This window comes from Leptonychotes weddellii, chromosome 11 (genome assembly GCF_054177405.1).
Source record: "Leptonychotes weddellii isolate Sample4059 chromosome 11, ASM5417740v2, whole genome shotgun sequence".
Taxonomy (NCBI): Eukaryota; Metazoa; Chordata; class Mammalia; order Carnivora; family Phocidae; genus Leptonychotes; species Leptonychotes weddellii.
In genome coordinates this window covers 45,604,584-45,621,144 of record NC_138379.1, presented here as the reverse complement: position 1 = coordinate 45,621,144, position 16,561 = coordinate 45,604,584, and the positions used below count along the sequence as shown (strand labels likewise).

Below are 16,561 nucleotides of genomic sequence, written 5' to 3'. Positions count from 1 at the left end.
GTCTTTGTTGATATTCTGATTTTAATACATTGCTTTTCTGATTTCCTTTACTTATTTGTCCATGTTTTCCTTTAGCTCTTTAAGCATATTTAAGACAGTTGTTTTAATATCTTTGTATAGTAAGTCTGATGGCTGGGCTTCCTCAGGGATGTTTTCTATCAATTTTTCTTGTTCCTTTGAATGAGCTATGTTTTCCTGTTTCTTTGTAATGCCTGTGATTTTTTGGTTGTTGTTGAAATATTCTGTTTGAGACTTTTCCAAACTGCTTTTGCAGAGACTATTCCCTAGTGCATATGATCACTGAAGTCTCTGTACCTTTAGTGCATATTCAGTTTATGTTTTGACAGATTTCCTTGAGTTCAGGAGCTCTCTGTTGGTGCAGATTGGCTCTGTGCTAGGGCACTTTTTCCACATGTGACTAGGCTTGCTCTGAGCCTAGGCATCTGTGATGGTTAATTTTATGTGCCAGCTGGCTAGGCCATGGTACACAGGTATTTTGTCAAACACTAGCCTAGGTACTGCTGTGAAGATATTTTTTTTAGATGAAATTAACATTTAAGTCTGTAGACTTTGAGTAAATCAGATTACCCTCCATAAAGTGAGTTTCCTCATCCAATCAAGTTGAAGGCCTTAATTAAGAGAAGAAAGATTGAGGTCCCCTAAGAAAGAAGGACTTCTGCCTTCAGACTGCCTTTGGACTTGAGCTACAATATCACTTCTTCTCTGGGTCTCCAGCATGCTAGCCTGCTCTGCCAACTTCAGATTTGCTAGTTCCACAATTATGTGAGACAATTACTTAAAATCTCTCTCTCCCTCTCCCCTTCCTTCTCCCTCTGCCACCTAACCTCCTTTACCAACCCCTCCCCCCATTCTCTCATTGGTTTTGTTTCTCTAGAGAATAAGAACCCTGACTGATACAGATTTTGGTACCAAAAGTGGTTCTAGAGGAATAGAATCTTCAGGAAGAGTCTTCTGAATTGGTTCTGGAGTTTATGGAATTGGTTCTGTAATCTGATTAGATTTAAAGGCACTAATGACTATTTCCAGTAGTAAAGGGAGTACTGATAGTTTATGGTGTGATGTGGTAATAGAGACACTCAAAATACCATCATTGGGTACTCCTAATCAAACACTTTAAGAGGCAAGGTTCTGGGTGATCATGTATATGTTCTGCCTCAGGGGTATATCAGCTTTCTAGCCCTATGTCATAATTTAGTTCATCTTGATCACCTTTTCTACAATATATGACACTGTTCCAGTACATTGATGACCTGCTGATTGGACCTAAAAATTAGCAACTACTCTAGACTTACTGGTAGAACGTTTGTGTGTCAGAGGGTGGGAAATATGACAAAAATTCAGAGGCCTTCTATCTCTGAAATTTCAAGGGCTCCAGTGGTATGAGACATGTTGAGATGTTCCCTCTATGGTGAAAGATAAATTGTTGCATCTGGCTCCTCTTACAACCAAAGGACAGGCACAGTGCCTAGTGAGCCTCTGGATTTTGGAAGCAGCATGGTAACATATTCCTCATTTGGATGTGCTACTCTGGCCTCTTTATCAAATGACCTGAAAAGCTACTAGTTTTGAGTGGGGCTTGGAACAAGAGAAGGCTCTGCAACAGGCCTAGGCTGCCACACGAGCTGCCCTGCCCCCTGGGCCATATGATCCAGCAGGTCTACAGTGTTGAGGTGGCAGATAAGGATGCTGTTGGGAGCCTCTAGGAGGCTCTTAGGAGTTTGGAGCAAAGCCCTGCCATCCTCTGTTGATAACTACTCACTTTTTGAGAAACATCTTTTGGCTTGCTACTCAGCCTTAGTAGAGACCGAATGCTTCACCATGGACCACTAAGCAACCTGAGCTGCTCATCATAAACTGCGTGCTGTTTGACCCACCAAGCCATAAAGTTGGTCATGCACAGCAGCATTCCATCATCAAATGGTATACACATTGAAGTGGTATATACAAGATTTGGCTCAAGAGGCCCTGGAAGTACACGTGAGTTACTGAAGTGGCGCAAATGCCCATGGTCCTCACTCCCATTACACCTCTACCAGCCTGCACCTGTGGCCTCGTGGGAGTTCCCTGGGATCAGTAAACAGGAGGAGAGAAAACTCGGGCCTGGTTTACACATGGCTCTGCACAGTATGCAGGCACCATAGCCCCTTTTAGGGAAATCCCTGAAGGACATTCTATTCCACTGACAGTTGTGGAAGTCTTTCAAGTAGGGAGTAACTTTTAGGTAGCTCACACAGGCTGCCATGAGAAGAGTGGCCTAACCTGTGGGTTTGGGTCAGACTCAAGTACCCTATCTGTCTAGTCGGGTCTTTGGCTCAGACTGGGCCCCAGGAAAAGACCTGGTCTGGGTATCTATCAGACTAAGTGGCCCTGGGCAGGACCTGACCTGTTTGTGTGGGCTAGTTGGATACTTGGGGTAGGCCTGACCTGTGTGCTTGTGTCAGATTGGGGGTATCAGGCCTGGGGCCTCACCTGTGTTTGGGACTGACTGGACTCTAGAACCCAACCAGTGTGCTTGGGTTAGACCGGAAACCAAAAGGCTGGCCTGTATATTTGGTCAGACTGGGCTTAGGCTGTATTTGGGAGAGGCTGGGTCCCAGGGAAGGGCCTGGACTATTTATTTGTTCCAGACTGAATGTTCAGAGCAGGTCGTGGTCTGTCTGACTTGCTCTGTACAACTTCCAGTGGGACTCTATACATCCAGATATTAATTGGGGCTTTCTCAGGGGGAAGAGGACAAAGAAACTAAACAGAAAGATAAATATGTATTGAGGTGCCTGGGTGGCTTGGTTAAACGTCTGACTCTTGATTTCAGCTCAGGTCATGATCTCAGGGTCATGAGATCCAGCCCTGTGTCGGGCTCTGTGCTTAGCATGAAGTTTGCTTGAGATTCTCTCCCTCTCCCTCTGCCCATCCCTCCCTGCTCTCTCCCTCTCAAATAAAATAAAATCTTTTTAAAAAATTTAAAGAAAGGGGTGGGCACCTGGGTGGTTCAGTAGACTTGTTGAGCATCTGCCTTCGGCTCAGGTCATGATCTCAGGGTCCTGGGATCAAGCCCCGCCTTGGGCTCCCTGCTCAGCTGAGAGGTCTGCTTCTCCCTCTCCCTCTGCCCCCACTCGTGCTCTCTCTCTCAAATAGTAAATAAAATCATAAAAAAATAAATAGGTAAAAGCAGTTTTATTATTGAATGGAAATAGAAAAAGCATTCTGAGAATTTAAAAAGCAATTGTTGGCCAACAAGGGACCTGCTGATTTGAGCCCATAATCTCCTCATGATTTCAGCCTGTCCCTCAGTAAAGCCTGCTTATTTCTTATTCCCAGGTGTCACAGCCTCAACTTCCCAAGTTAATAAAGTCCTCTCACCCTGGCAATTTCCCCTCCACTATCATACCTTGCATTCTCTCCAACCTCCTGGGCTGATTTCTTGCTATAGAGCATCTTTTCCACATATTGCCGATCTCCCTGGTCCTCACCCCATAAATGACAGGATTCAAGGCTCCTGGGAGCAGCAAGTAGATGGCACTGAGCAGGTTCTGGACATCCTGAGACACAGTCTTGGCTACTCGGAAGACAATGGAGGTGGAGAGACCAGAGAGGTAGATAGGATGACCAGTAAGTGGGAGCCACATGTATGCAAGGCCTTGGCTCGGGCTCCCCCAGAAGAGATCCGGAAGGCAGCATAAGTGATGCGGGTGTAGGAGGCCCCTAGCAGGGGTCAAAGGTCACAGTGACCAACCGCATGGCCAGTCCCAACTTACTGTTGAAAGTCAAGTCTCCACAAGCTATGCTCAGCAGTGCAGTGTACTCACAGGTGAAGTGTGGAATCACCATTGTCCGGCAGAATTGAGCTTCTGAAGTTAGCACCACTAGAGGTACTGCCTCTTAGGCTCCGTGTCAGGGCAAGAATGGCCAGCAGGTGGGAGGTCATCGGGTCGGTATAGCGGAGTGGGTGACAGATGGCCACGTAGCGGTCTAGGGCCATGGCCAGCAGGAGGTTGTAGTCCAGAAGGAGAGTGAAGTAGATAAAGAACATTTGGGCCAGGCAGCTGTGCAGTGATATGGGGTTAGCATAGTGCACAAAGCCCGCCAGCATTTTGGGCACCACAGCAGTGGCAGTGCAAACGTTGGCAGCCAGGAGCAGGGCGATGAGCAGGTACGTGGGCTGGTGCAGGCTCCGCTGGGCCACCACCGTGTGGATGGCCAGGGTATTGGCAGAGATGATGGTCACATAAAGGAAGGTAAGAGGCAGGACCAGGAGGGGCCGCCACTCTCACAATCCAGGGAAGCCCATCAGGAAGAGGTTGGTGTAGGAGGTATTTCCATCCTCACCCATTAACTTTGGCCCTGGGTTGGCCCCTGGAGTAGGGATCAGAGACTGTTAGAACAACATGGTCAATGGAAGAAAGCCTATTTCGTTTCCTTCCTTTTGTTTTTTTAGAGAGAGAGAGGGTGCGCATGAGTGTTTTGGGGGGCGGGGCGCAGAGGGAGAGGGAGAGAGAATCTTAAGTAGGCTCCATGCCCAGCACAGAGCCCAACACAGGGCTCGATTTCATGACCCTGAGATCATGACCTGAGCCAAAATCAAGAGACGCTTAACCGACTGAATCACCCAGGTGCCCCTGCTGATGAACCTCTTAACCTGAACAAAGTCAGTCTGTCTCTGTCACGTGAACTGTAATTTGCTCTCCTGTTTTGCATTTTAGGATTACTCAGGTAGTTCCTCATGGAGCTTCTTGACACTAAACAAGAAAGGAAATGTAGAATAACAGCCTCCTCAAGGAGGGGCAGAAGGGACGAAAAAGACTGAGAGATGAGCAGATCAGTTAACTGGCTGATGAAAGTGTTGAGAGAGATTGAAGAGATGTTTTGAGAGTCACATCAATTTAAGAGCAATTGGAAGTGGGGAGAGACAGAGGAATCAACAGTAATGTCAAGGGTTTTTGTTCTTGTTGTTAGGGAGGATGACTGCATTGGCGCTCCTAAAACCTGAGAAAGGAGGAGCAGGGTTGGGGTGCTAGGAGGTACAATTAATTAATTGCATTTGGATGTGGTGAGGACTGGTAGATGAAGAGTTGCCCAGTCAACATGCCCAATCAAAAATAAGATGGAGAGTGTAATGGGGGGATTAAGGCTGGAGATGACTATGTGAGGATTAGAACTTTACAGAGGGCATGAGACAGAATCCTGAAGAGCAGATGCCAGTGAAGCAGACTGAGAAAAAGGGGAGAGAAGCAGTGTGAGAGCCAGTAACAAATGGAGTTCTGGAAACCAGAGGAGAGGCTTGGTTGCTCTGGAAGCTTTGAGGTAAAGGAATTTACAGACTGAGTAGAGGCCAAAGACCAACCCAGCCAAGTCACTCTACAAGGCTTACTGTTCTGGAGTAGCAGAGGAGAGGGACGGGTAGGAGGCTGTGATGAAGATGCCAGAGCAGGGTACTCTCTGCAGAAATAGGTGCACCTTCTCCCCCGGAAAAGTCAAAACCACACGCAGAGCTCCACCCTGTCCTCACAAACTGGTGACTATGTTCCTCTCTCTTCCTTCAGTTCCCAGGGACAGATGTCTTTTTTCTCTTCTGTCCTCAGGACATCTACTTCTCCCCCTTTCCCCTTAGCATATGAAGAAGTTCATCTCTGTCTAGAGAAAATAAGCTCTACCTTAACCTGATACAACCCTCAAGCTTTCCATCTTTCTCCTCACCTTTATTTTTTATATTTTTTATTTATTTTTTTTAAAGATTTTATTTATTTGAGAGAGAGAATGAGAGAGAGAGAGAGAGTGCACATGAGACGAGGGAGGGTCAGAGGGAGAAGCAGACTCCCCGCCGAGCAGGGAGCCCGATGCGGGACTCGATCCCGGGACTCTGGGATCATGACCTGAGCCGAAGGCAGTCGCTTAACCGACTGAGCCACCCAGGCGCCCTATTTTTTATATTTTTTAAAAGATTTTATTTATTTATTTGACAGAGAGAGAGCACAAGCAGGGGGAGTGGCAGGCAGAGGCAGAGGGAGAAGCAGGATCCCCGCTGAGCAGGGGGAGCCCCATGTGGGACTTGATCCCAGGACCCAGGGATCATGACTGAGCTGAAGGCAGTCACTTAACCAACTGAGCCACCCAGGCACTCTATTTTTTATTTTTTAAAAATATTTTATTTATTTATTTATTTGAGAGTGAGCGAGCGAGCACGAGCACAAGGGTGGGGAGTGGGGGAGGGGCAGAGGACCCCAGGATCATGACCCGAGCTGAAGGAAGATGCTTAACCGACTGAGCCCACCAGACGCCCCTTTCTCCTCACCTTTAAAAGCAGAGCTCCAGGACATGCCTTGATCGTGCAATAATCGCTGGCTTGCAGATCGAGCTCCCCGCTGGACTGACAGTGCTACCAGTAGGGAGACCATGTCTTTTTCTTCTCTGCCCCAGTGCCCAGCCCAGAGCCCACGGCTGAATATGTGCTAAGTGTGTTGAAGGAACAAATAAATGCGCAAAGGGACGTGAATAAATATTCTCATTTGCAACTTGGAGCAGCCCTTGGAGGTTGCGTGAATGAATGAATGAATGAAAAATGAAACCCATCGAACCGCAGAGATCCCAAGTAATTTGCTCAGTCTCACCTAACAAGAAGAGCCAGACCTCAAATTTAGGTCTTCTAGGACTCGCTTTCCCCCTCACACCCCACACAGGAGGCAGCATTGGACAGGCTCCAAGCATTCTTAGTCTCGGCAGTGATATTAAGAGTTAGCATTTATTGAGCACTTACTACATGCCAGACACGATTCCAAGGGTTTTCCCATGTAGTATTTCTTTAATACTCACAGCAACCCTGAGGGATGAATTTATTTATTAACCCTGTCTATAGATGAGGTCACTGAGGTTTAGAGAAGGTAACTAATTTTCTTAACGTCTCATAGGTATTACATGATAGGGCTGGGATATGAACCTAGGTTCTCGATGGTAATAGGTGGAGTTCGGGTCCAACCTGCCTTCAAATCCCCATCAATCTGTCCTCTCCCCCCCAGCCTCACCGTGGAAGCCTGTGGTGGTCTCCCGTCCGGGCGCAGCCTGCCGCGGCTTTGGTTTCACCTCTGAAAAGTGCTGATCTGTGAGGCTGAAGAGGAGGGATGGATAAGTAGACCTGTGGCTCCAGGGGAGGAGCCTGAGGAGGTTCCCTGGGGACACTCATGTCCAAGGACGCCAAGGAGGAGACAAGGAGAAACCCAGGACTCCTGGGGGACCCCGGGGAGAGAGGCTGGGTAGAGGTGACAGTGTACTAACATTTTCATTTCTACGGCTCTTGGTATTTCTCAGAGAGAAGTCACATCTGCCGAGGGATTTCCCTCATTTTACAGTTGAGCCGTTAGAGGCTTCGAGAGAACAAGTCAGGGTGCAGGTCAGGCTCCGTCCCAGGGGCACCCAGAAATGGCCTGAGGCTCAGCTGAAGGGAAGGGGCTTTTGCAGTCTGGGGATTACATAGGCACTCAGGGTCATCTGAAGACAGGAAAGGACACCTGGGTGACAGTGGGAGAGCCAGGGACCTGATTTAGGTGCACTGTGTGTGTGCGCGCGCGCGCACCACACGGAGATGGCTGAGGGATTTACTTGCCCAGTGCAGGCGGCACAGGAACTGGGGCAGGCGGTGACTTCGGTGTGGGCTCTGCTGTGAAGAGCTGAGACCCACAGAGGCAGGGGCTGGCTCCTCCAGGGAGGCCTCACCACTTTGTCCTCTGGAATTTGAAAATAGCAGAACTGCAAAGCTCCTCTTTTCCTTTTTTTCCTGCTTTCTTTGGATTGAGTATTTTATGATTCGATTCTACTTCCTAGCGTGTTAGCTGTGCTTTGGTTGTGTCATTTTAGAGGTTGCTTTAGCATGTATGGTCCACATCTTCAACTGACCACAGTCTATTTTGAGTTGTATTATTCCACTTCAACAAACAGTATGAGATCCTGACCACAGGCTTCTTCCATTTCCCCTCCCCCAGTGTTTGTGTACTGTACTGGTTGTTTTATTGCTACATAAATTACAAACCCCCCAATACATTGTATATATTTTTGGCTTTCTACAATCCATTATATCCTGAGGAGATTTAGAAAAATAGGAAAAATATATTATGATTGAAAAATTCATTCATGTTGCATGATACTGTATTTTATTGTTTTAATTTTTTAAATTATATATATATGTTTATATTTTTTCATCACGATAAATGTACTCTTTAGTCCCCATCACCTATTTCACGCATTCCCCTACTGACCTCCCCTCTGGTAACCATCAGTTCGTTCTCTATAGTTAAGAGTCTGTTTCTTGGTTTGCCTCTCTCTCCTTCTCTTTTTTTCCATTTTCTCATTTGTTTTGTGTCTTGAATTCCACATATGAGTGAAATCATATGGCATTTGTCTTTCTCTGACTGACTTATTTTGCTTAGCTTTATACTCTCTAGCTCTATCCATGTTGTTGTAAATGGCAAGATTTCTTTTTTTTTTTTATGGCTGAGTAATATTCCATTGTATGTATATACCACCTCTTCCTAATCCATTCATCAACTGATGGACATAGTCTTCTTCCATAGTTTGGCTATTGTAAATAATGCTGCTATAAATACAGGGTTGCATGTATCCCTTTGAATTAGTGTTTTTGTATTTTTTGGGTAAATATCAAGTAATGTGATTACTGGATCATAAGGTTGTTCTATTTTTAACTTTTTTAAAAAAGATTTTATTTATTTATTTATTTGTCAGAGAGAGAGAGAGCACAAGCAGGGGGAGTGGCGGGCAAAGGGAGAAGCAGGCTCCCTGTTGAGCAAGGAGGCTGATATTGGACTCGATCCCAGGACCCTGAGATCATGACCTGAGCCGAAGGCAGACGCTTAACTGACTGAGCCACCCAGGCATCCCTATTTTTAACTTTTTGAGGAATTTCCATACTATTTTGCAGAGTGGGCTGCACAGTTTGCATTCCCACCAAGAGTGCACGAGGGTTCCTTTCTCTCCACATCCTCGCCAACACTTGTTGCTTGTGTTTTTGATTTAGCCATTCTGACAGGTGTGAGGTGATATCTCATTGTGGTTTTGATTTGCATTTCCCTGACGATGAGTGATGTTGAGCATCTTTTCATGTGTGTGTTAGCCATCTGTATGTCTTCTTTGGAGAAATGTCTGTTCATGTCTTCTGCCCATTTTTAAATTGAATTATTTGGGGTTTTGTTTGGTGTTGAATTGTATCAGTTCTTTATATATTTTGGATACTAACCCTTTATTGGATATGTCATTTGCAAGTATCTTCTCCCATTCAGTAGGTTGTCTTTTAGTTTTGTTGATCATTTCCTTGCTGTGTAGAAGCTTTTTATTTTGATATAGTTCCAATAGTTTATTTTTGCTTTTATTTCCCTTGCTGATGTTAGAGAAATTGCTGCTTGTGCTCTCTTCAAGGATTTTTATGGTTTAAGGTCTCACATTTAGGTCTTTTTTCCATTTTGAGTTTATTTTTGTGTATGGTATAGAAAGGGGTACAATTTCATTCTTTTGCATGTAGCTGTCCAGTTTTCCCAAAACCATTAGTTGAAGAGACTATCTTTTTCCCAGTGGGTATTCATTCCTCCTTTGTTTAAGGTTAATTGACCATGTAATTGTGGGTTTATTTCTGGGTTTTCTATTCTACTGATCTATTTTTATGCCAGTACCATATTGTTTTAGTTACTGCCACTTTGTAATATAATTTGAGGTCCAAAATTGTGATACCTCCAGTTTTATTTTTCTTTTTCAAGATTGCTTTGGCTATTTGAGGTCTTCATTGTTCCATGCAAATTTTAGGATTGTTTGTTCTAGCTCTGTGGAAAATGCTGTTGGTATTTTGATAGGGATTGAATTAAATGTGTAGATTGTTTTGGGTATTATAGACATTTGAGCAATATTTATTTTTCTAACCCATGAGAATGTCTTTTCATTTCTTTGTGCCATCTTGAATTTCTTTCATCGCTATTTTATAGTTTTCAGAGTATAGGTCTTTCACTTCTTTGGTTAAATTTATTCCTATTTTATTTTTTTGGTGCAACTGTAAATGGGATTGTTTTCTTAATTTCACTTCCTGCTGCTTCATTATTAGTATATAGGAATGCAACAGATTTCTGTACTTTGATTTTGTATCCTGCAACTTAACTGAATTCATTTATCAGTTTTAGTAGTTTTGGTGGAGTCTTTAGGGTTTTCTATATAGAATATCATGTCATCTGCAAACAGTGAGAGTTTTACTTCTTCCTTACTAGTTTGGATGTGTTTTATTTCTTTATGTTGTCTAATTACTATGGCTAGGACTTCCAGTACTATGGTGAATAAAAGTGGTAAGAGTGGGCATCCTTGTCTTCTTCCTGACCTTTGGGGAAAAGCTTTCAGTTTTTCACCATTGAGTATGATATTAGCTGTGGGTTTTTCAGATATGGCCTTTATTATGTTGAAGTATATTTCCTTTAGAACTACTTTGCAGAAGATTTTTATCATGAGTGGATATTGTACTTGTGACTGTATTTTATTGTTGATAGCATTTTAATGTATGAATATACCATAATCTATTTACACATTTTATTGCTGAAGGACATTATTTTGTTTATGGGGTCATGGGGTGTACATATCTTCAATTTCACTAGATAATGGCAAGTTGTCTTCCAAATGGTTCACCAGTCTACAACCTCCCTAGTAATACATGAGAATTTCATTGTCATCTGCTGGGAAATTTTGTAATACATGTACAAATCTGCTATGTTTACACAATAGATGTGTGAAGTTGTACAGTGCGCAACTTGAACATCTATATGTGGGAGGCTAGAGGTCAAATACCTTTTCTTATGCTTACTTTTTGAAGTGACTGTTTAAGTCTTTTGCCTATTTTACTATTATTTTACTATTGTCTGTCTTTTTCTTATTGATTTGTAGTTGTTCTTTACATATTCTAGATACTAGTTCCTTTTTGGTTAAATTTATTGCAAATATCTTCCCCAAATCTGTGGCTTACCTTTTTAGTTTCCTTTGGTGTCTTTTGATCAAAGCTGTGTCTAGTACATGGCATACTTTTGTGCAAATTACAAAAGGCTCCCTCTCTGATGGCTTTGCAAGTGTAGTCTGGTCTCAATTTCCAGTGTTGTATTCCCTTCCTTTCTCATCCTTGTTCTCTAACAGCTTCAAGATCCTTTTCCTGTTTTCATAGAGGACACTGGCTCAGCCTACCTTTCCTCCCCAACTCCTGCCATTCTTCTGGACGACAGTACAGTGCATTCATGTCAATGTTCTGTACACAATCTTTGTTTAATCATTTGGTTCCTTCAACACTAGTGACATACTGTCCATCAAGTCCAGGTCACAAATATATGGTCATACTCTAGACCATTACCCATAAATGTACTACCTCTGAAGTCTTTTATTTTAGTGTCTTTCTTTCCAACCATCTTATTTCTTCCCACAACACTCTATTAGGGCTGCAGAGCCATCGTTCCAAAATGCAGATAGGACCTTGCCACCTTGCTGCTTTGGACTCTTACGTGGTTACATATTGCCTGGAGTAAACCACAAACTCCTTATCATGATAGATGAGGCCCTTCATCAGCTGGCCTCTGCTTGCCCATCTGGCCTCCTTCACCGCCTGGCCCACATCTGCCCCTGTGCCAGGGAGACTGGGACTGGCGGGGAGTGCCTGCTCTGCCGTGTCTACCCTGCCTCTGTGCCTTTGCCCCTGCTGCGGCTTTGGCTTGGAATGCCTTTTCTTCTATCTCCTTCCTCTCCTGCAAACACCTTATCTTATGTTTCAAACACAACTCAAATTCACCTTCTCTGTGAAGTGTTCTGTCTTAGTAATTGTCCTTTCTCTGTGTTCCCACAGAATTTTGTACATAAAGCTATTGTTGAACATTACATGTCTTTCTACCTTGGAAACTTTATAGCCTGGAGCCTCCTTCAGGGAAGAGACTTTTTTTTTTTTCTTTCTTGGCAATCACGAGGTTAGCATGATGTATGTAAAATAGATGTTTGATGAATGATGCATGAATGAACGAAAATCACATGCAGAAAGAAGGGGAGAAAAATTAGAAGGCAGAGACAGAAGCTTACTTTGTAGTTGATTACTGTGTAACTCTGGATTAGTAGCTGCTTTCAGAAAACGGATCAAAGACTCTCAAAGATGAATGCAGATTGTCAAAGCCAAAATACAGCAGGGATGACCGACTCGCACACTTACCCGCTTGCTAGTGAGAGTGACTGTAGGACCTCCAAGTCCCAAAGAGTCAGGCAGGAAGCTCCCTGTGCGAGGGCAGAGACCGTGCTGGTAGCTGTGCCCTTTGGAACAGAGTTGCCAGGTGCTGCCTGTTTCCCTTGGTCCTGGCTCCATAGATGATGGGGTTTACTAGACACGGGAGCAGCAAGTAGAGGGCGCTGAGCAGGTTGTGCTCGTCCTGGGAGGTGGTGCGAGCCCCCCGGTAGACGATGGGTGAGGACATGGTGGAAGAATAGACTGTGAAGATGACCAGCAGGTGGGAGCCACAGGTGTTCAGGGCCTTGGAACGTGCTCTGCCGGACAAAATCCAGAAGGCGGTGTGGATGATGCGGGAGTAGGAAGCTCCAAGTAGCAGCACGTCCAGTACTCTGTGAGCCCCAGTCTTGTTCAGGGAGATGTCCCCACAGGAGAGCTTCATGAGGGCCATGTGCTCACAGGCAAAGTGGTGGATTACGTCTGAGCGGCAGAGGCGAAGCTGGGAGGCCAGCCCCACCACCGGAGCTCCAATGCAGGTGCCACCCCCAGCAGGCCAGCCGGCACCTGGCCGCACCTGGCCCGTCACTCTCTTGGGGTAGCGGAGAGGGTAGCAGACGGCAACATAGCGGTCCAGGGCCATGACCCGCAGGATGTTGCAGTCAAAGACAATGAGGAAGTAGATGCAGAACATCTGGAGCAGACAGTGAGACAGGGAGCTGCGGTTGAGGTGGGTGGAGAAGCTGAACATCATGGCGGGCACCACGGCGGTGGCAACGCTGATGTTGGCAGCCAGGAGCAGGGCGACGAGCAGGCACGTGGGCTGATGCAGGCTCTGCTGGGCCACCACCGTGTGGATGACCAGCGCATTGGCAGAGATGATCACCCCGTAGAGGCTGCGGAAGGGCGACACCAGGAGGGCACGGGAGTCCTGCAGCCCCGGGAAGCCCACCAGGAGGAAGCTGGTGTAGGACACACTGGAGCTGCCGTTGCTCCGAGATGACGTTGTCCCTGGGGAGCAGGATGGCTCTGGGAAGATAAGAGATTCAGGAGGCTTGGTTTCTGCACCTTGACCCCACCGGGGCCTGCCCCACCTTCACTAGGCTTTGTTCTTCATGAGTCAATATTCCTGGAGAAAAAAGGAGGATTTAAGGGTCATAATTTAATGAGATACACATCTTTCAATAAATCTTTGCATTTCAAATATAATGAGAATGTTGTATCAGTCTTGTTGCAGGGTCACTGGTGCTAGTATTAAATTACTATGATTTAAGAATATTTTTAGTAATTTCATGATTGAAAAATATGATCTCCTTTTATTTATTTATTTTAAAGATTTTGTTTATTTATTTGACAGAGAGAAACACAGCAAGAGAGGAAACACAAGCAGGGGGAGTGGGAGAGGGAGAAGCAGGCTTCCCGTTGAGCAGGGAGCCCGATGTGGGACTCGATCCCAGGACCCTGGGATCATGACCTGAGCCGAAGGCAGACGCTTAACCAACTGAGCCACCCAGGCACTCCACAATCTCATTTTAATTTGCAGGTTCTCATTTGTGAAATTTCTGTTCATTATACTTTGCCCAGGTATATAAGGGACTATTTCCTGCAGCAATTTAATTATTAAAATTATTGTCCCTTTCTTATCCACTGAAACAAAATTTCTAAGTCTTGTTAGTATTTTTATTTTGTTTCTGATGTTAAGACTAAGAATTTTAAATTTATAAAATGAAATCTATTGGCATTTGTGAGTTCTTTTCTTGGTTTTAAGCTTAGCAAGTCTTTCTCATTCAAAGATCAAAGTGTTCCTCTTTAAAATATGGTTTAATTTTTTCATATTAAATTTTGATCCACATGAAATTCATTTCTGTCACAAAGTGACAAACTAACTTGATATATTTCTCCCCAAGTAGCTAAATAATTGCTCTTGTTTCATCTTCTCCATTGCTTTGTGTTACTATCGTTATCCTAGATTAAGCTCTTATATGTGATGGGGTTGTTTTATAGGTAGTGATATTCTGATTGCACTTGTGCAAATACCAGGCTATTTTTTTTTAAATAAAAGCTTTATTGAGGTATAATCACATACCATACAGTTTACCCATTTAAGTGTACAATTCAACGGTTTTTTAGTAAATTCACAGAGCTGTACAACCATCACCACAATCAACATTTTCATCACCCCAAATAGAAATCCTTTACCCACTGGTAGTCACTCCCCATGTCCCCCAGTCCCCTCAGCGCTAGGCAACTACTTCTTGTGTCAGTGGATCTGACTATTCTTTGACATTTCATATAGATGGAAGCATACAGCTTGTGGTCTTTCACAGCTGGCTTTTCTCACTTGGCATAATGTTTTCAGGTTTCATCTATGTTGTAGCCATGCATATATGGTTTCTTTTTAGTGGCTGGAGAGTACTCCATTGTCTGGATATACCATCTTTTATTGATCCACTCATCAGTTGGTGGATATTTGCGTTGTTTCCACTTTTTGGCTAGTTTGAATAATGTTTACACAAATTTTTGTGTAAACAGATGTTTCCATTTCTAGAAGTGGAATTGCTGGGTATCTATGTACTCTCTATTTAATCTTTTGAGGAACTGCCAGATTGTTTCCCAAAGCAGCTGCACCATTTTATATTCCAGCCAGCAGTGTGTGAGGGGTCCAGTTTCTCCACATCCTTGTCAACACTTACTATTACCTGTCTTTTTAAAAAATTCTACTCATCCAACATGTTTTGATTTGTGTTTTTCTGAGAGCTAACGATGTTGTGTGTGTTTCATGTGCATGTTTCATTCGAAGTGCTTAATGGCCATTTGTTTATTTATTTGGAGAAATGTCTATTCAAATCCTCTGCTTGTTTTTAATTGAGTTGTCTTTCATTATTGAGTTGTAAGAGAGTACTGTACTATTTTAATCTCTATAGCTTCATCACTTATTTTGATTTTTAATGAAACAACTTTATAAGTACTCTTGTTTTAAATTATTTTTTTGTCATTCTCAAGTTTTATTCTTCCAAACTTTAGAATCATTTTGCAAATTTTCAAAAACAATCCTATTGTGATTTTTTAAAAATTGGGATTTCATTAATCCTATAAATTATTCTATGGACGACTGATGTCTTGACAACGTTCAGTCTTTCCATTCAGTATCAAAGTATGGTGTCTGGAAAAAGCTTTGATTTATATCTCTCAGCAGTTTCTTAGTTTTATTTGTATAGGGCCACAGCAGCAAACACTCTATCCACTTCACTCACATTTATATTCCAGGCACCAAATACAGAACCTGACACATAATAGATACTCAGTATTTGTTGAGTAATGAATAGGTCTCCCATATTTCTTATTAAGTTCATTGTAGGTGTTTTGCTATTAGTTACCATTAAGAATACAATAATTTTCTATTATATTTTTGAATTGGCAACAATTTTATATAGAAAGTTATTGATTTTGTACATTTGTACATTTATCCTTTTTTTAAAAAAAGATTTTATTTATTTATTTGACAGAGAGAGAGATAGCAAGAGAGAGAGCACAAGCAGGGGGAGTGGGAGAAGGAGAAGCAGGCTCCCCGCCGAGCAGGGAGCATGGTGTGGGGCTCGAAACACAACCCTGGGATCATGACCTAAGCTGAAGGCAGACACTTAACCAACTAAGCCACCCAGACGCCCCTACATTTATCTTATATATTATATATTTTATATATTATACTTTAAAAATTTCCTTATTAACTGAAAACTTTTTTCAGTTGATTTTATTGGGTATTCAAAGGAGAATTATCCTTCCTTTTTTTAAACTAGATTTTTATTTCTGTTTTATATCTTATTTCAGGAGAGCCTGGGTGGCTCAGTTGGTTGAGCGTCCGACTCTTTTTTTTATTTATTTTTATTTTTTTAAAATTTTTAAATTTTTTTTTCCAGAATTTCAGAAATCTTTATTTTTTAAATTTTTTTATTTTTTTTATTCTTATGTTAATCCCCATACATTACATCATTAGTTTTAGATGAAGTGTTCCATGATTCATTGTTTGTGCATAACACCCCGTGCTCCATGCAGAATGTGCCCTCCTCAATACCCAACACCAGGCTAACCCATCCTCCCACCCCCCTCCCCTCTAGAACCCTCAGTTTGTTTTTCAGAGTCCATCGTCTCTCATGGTTCGTCTACCCCTCCGATTTCCCCCGCTTCATTCTTCCCCTCCCGCTACCTTCTTCTTCTTCTTCTTTTTTTTTTCTTAACATATATTGCATTATTTATTTCAGAGGTACAGATCTGAGATTCAACAGTCTTGCACAATTCACAGCGCTTACCAGAGCACATACCCTC

At 43.3% G+C, this 16,561-nt stretch overlaps 1 protein-coding gene and 1 pseudogene across 1 annotated transcript; both read right to left on the bottom strand.

Moving 5' to 3' along the window:
* Nucleotides 1–3,322: 3,322 nt before the first annotated feature.
* On the bottom strand, nucleotides 3,323–4,351 carry LOC102741959 (olfactory receptor 52Z1P-like; annotated as a pseudogene).
* Nucleotides 4,352–12,218: 7,867 nt separating this feature from the next.
* LOC102742271 (olfactory receptor 52Z1P-like) lies at nucleotides 12,219–13,460 on the bottom strand. Its single transcript, XM_031026944.2, has one exon. The coding sequence runs from the start codon at nucleotides 12,990–12,992 to the stop codon at nucleotides 12,276–12,278; it is 717 nt and encodes a 238-aa protein (XP_030882804.2). The 5' UTR covers nucleotides 12,993–13,460; the 3' UTR covers nucleotides 12,219–12,275.
* Nucleotides 13,461–16,561: the final 3,101 nt, after the last annotated feature.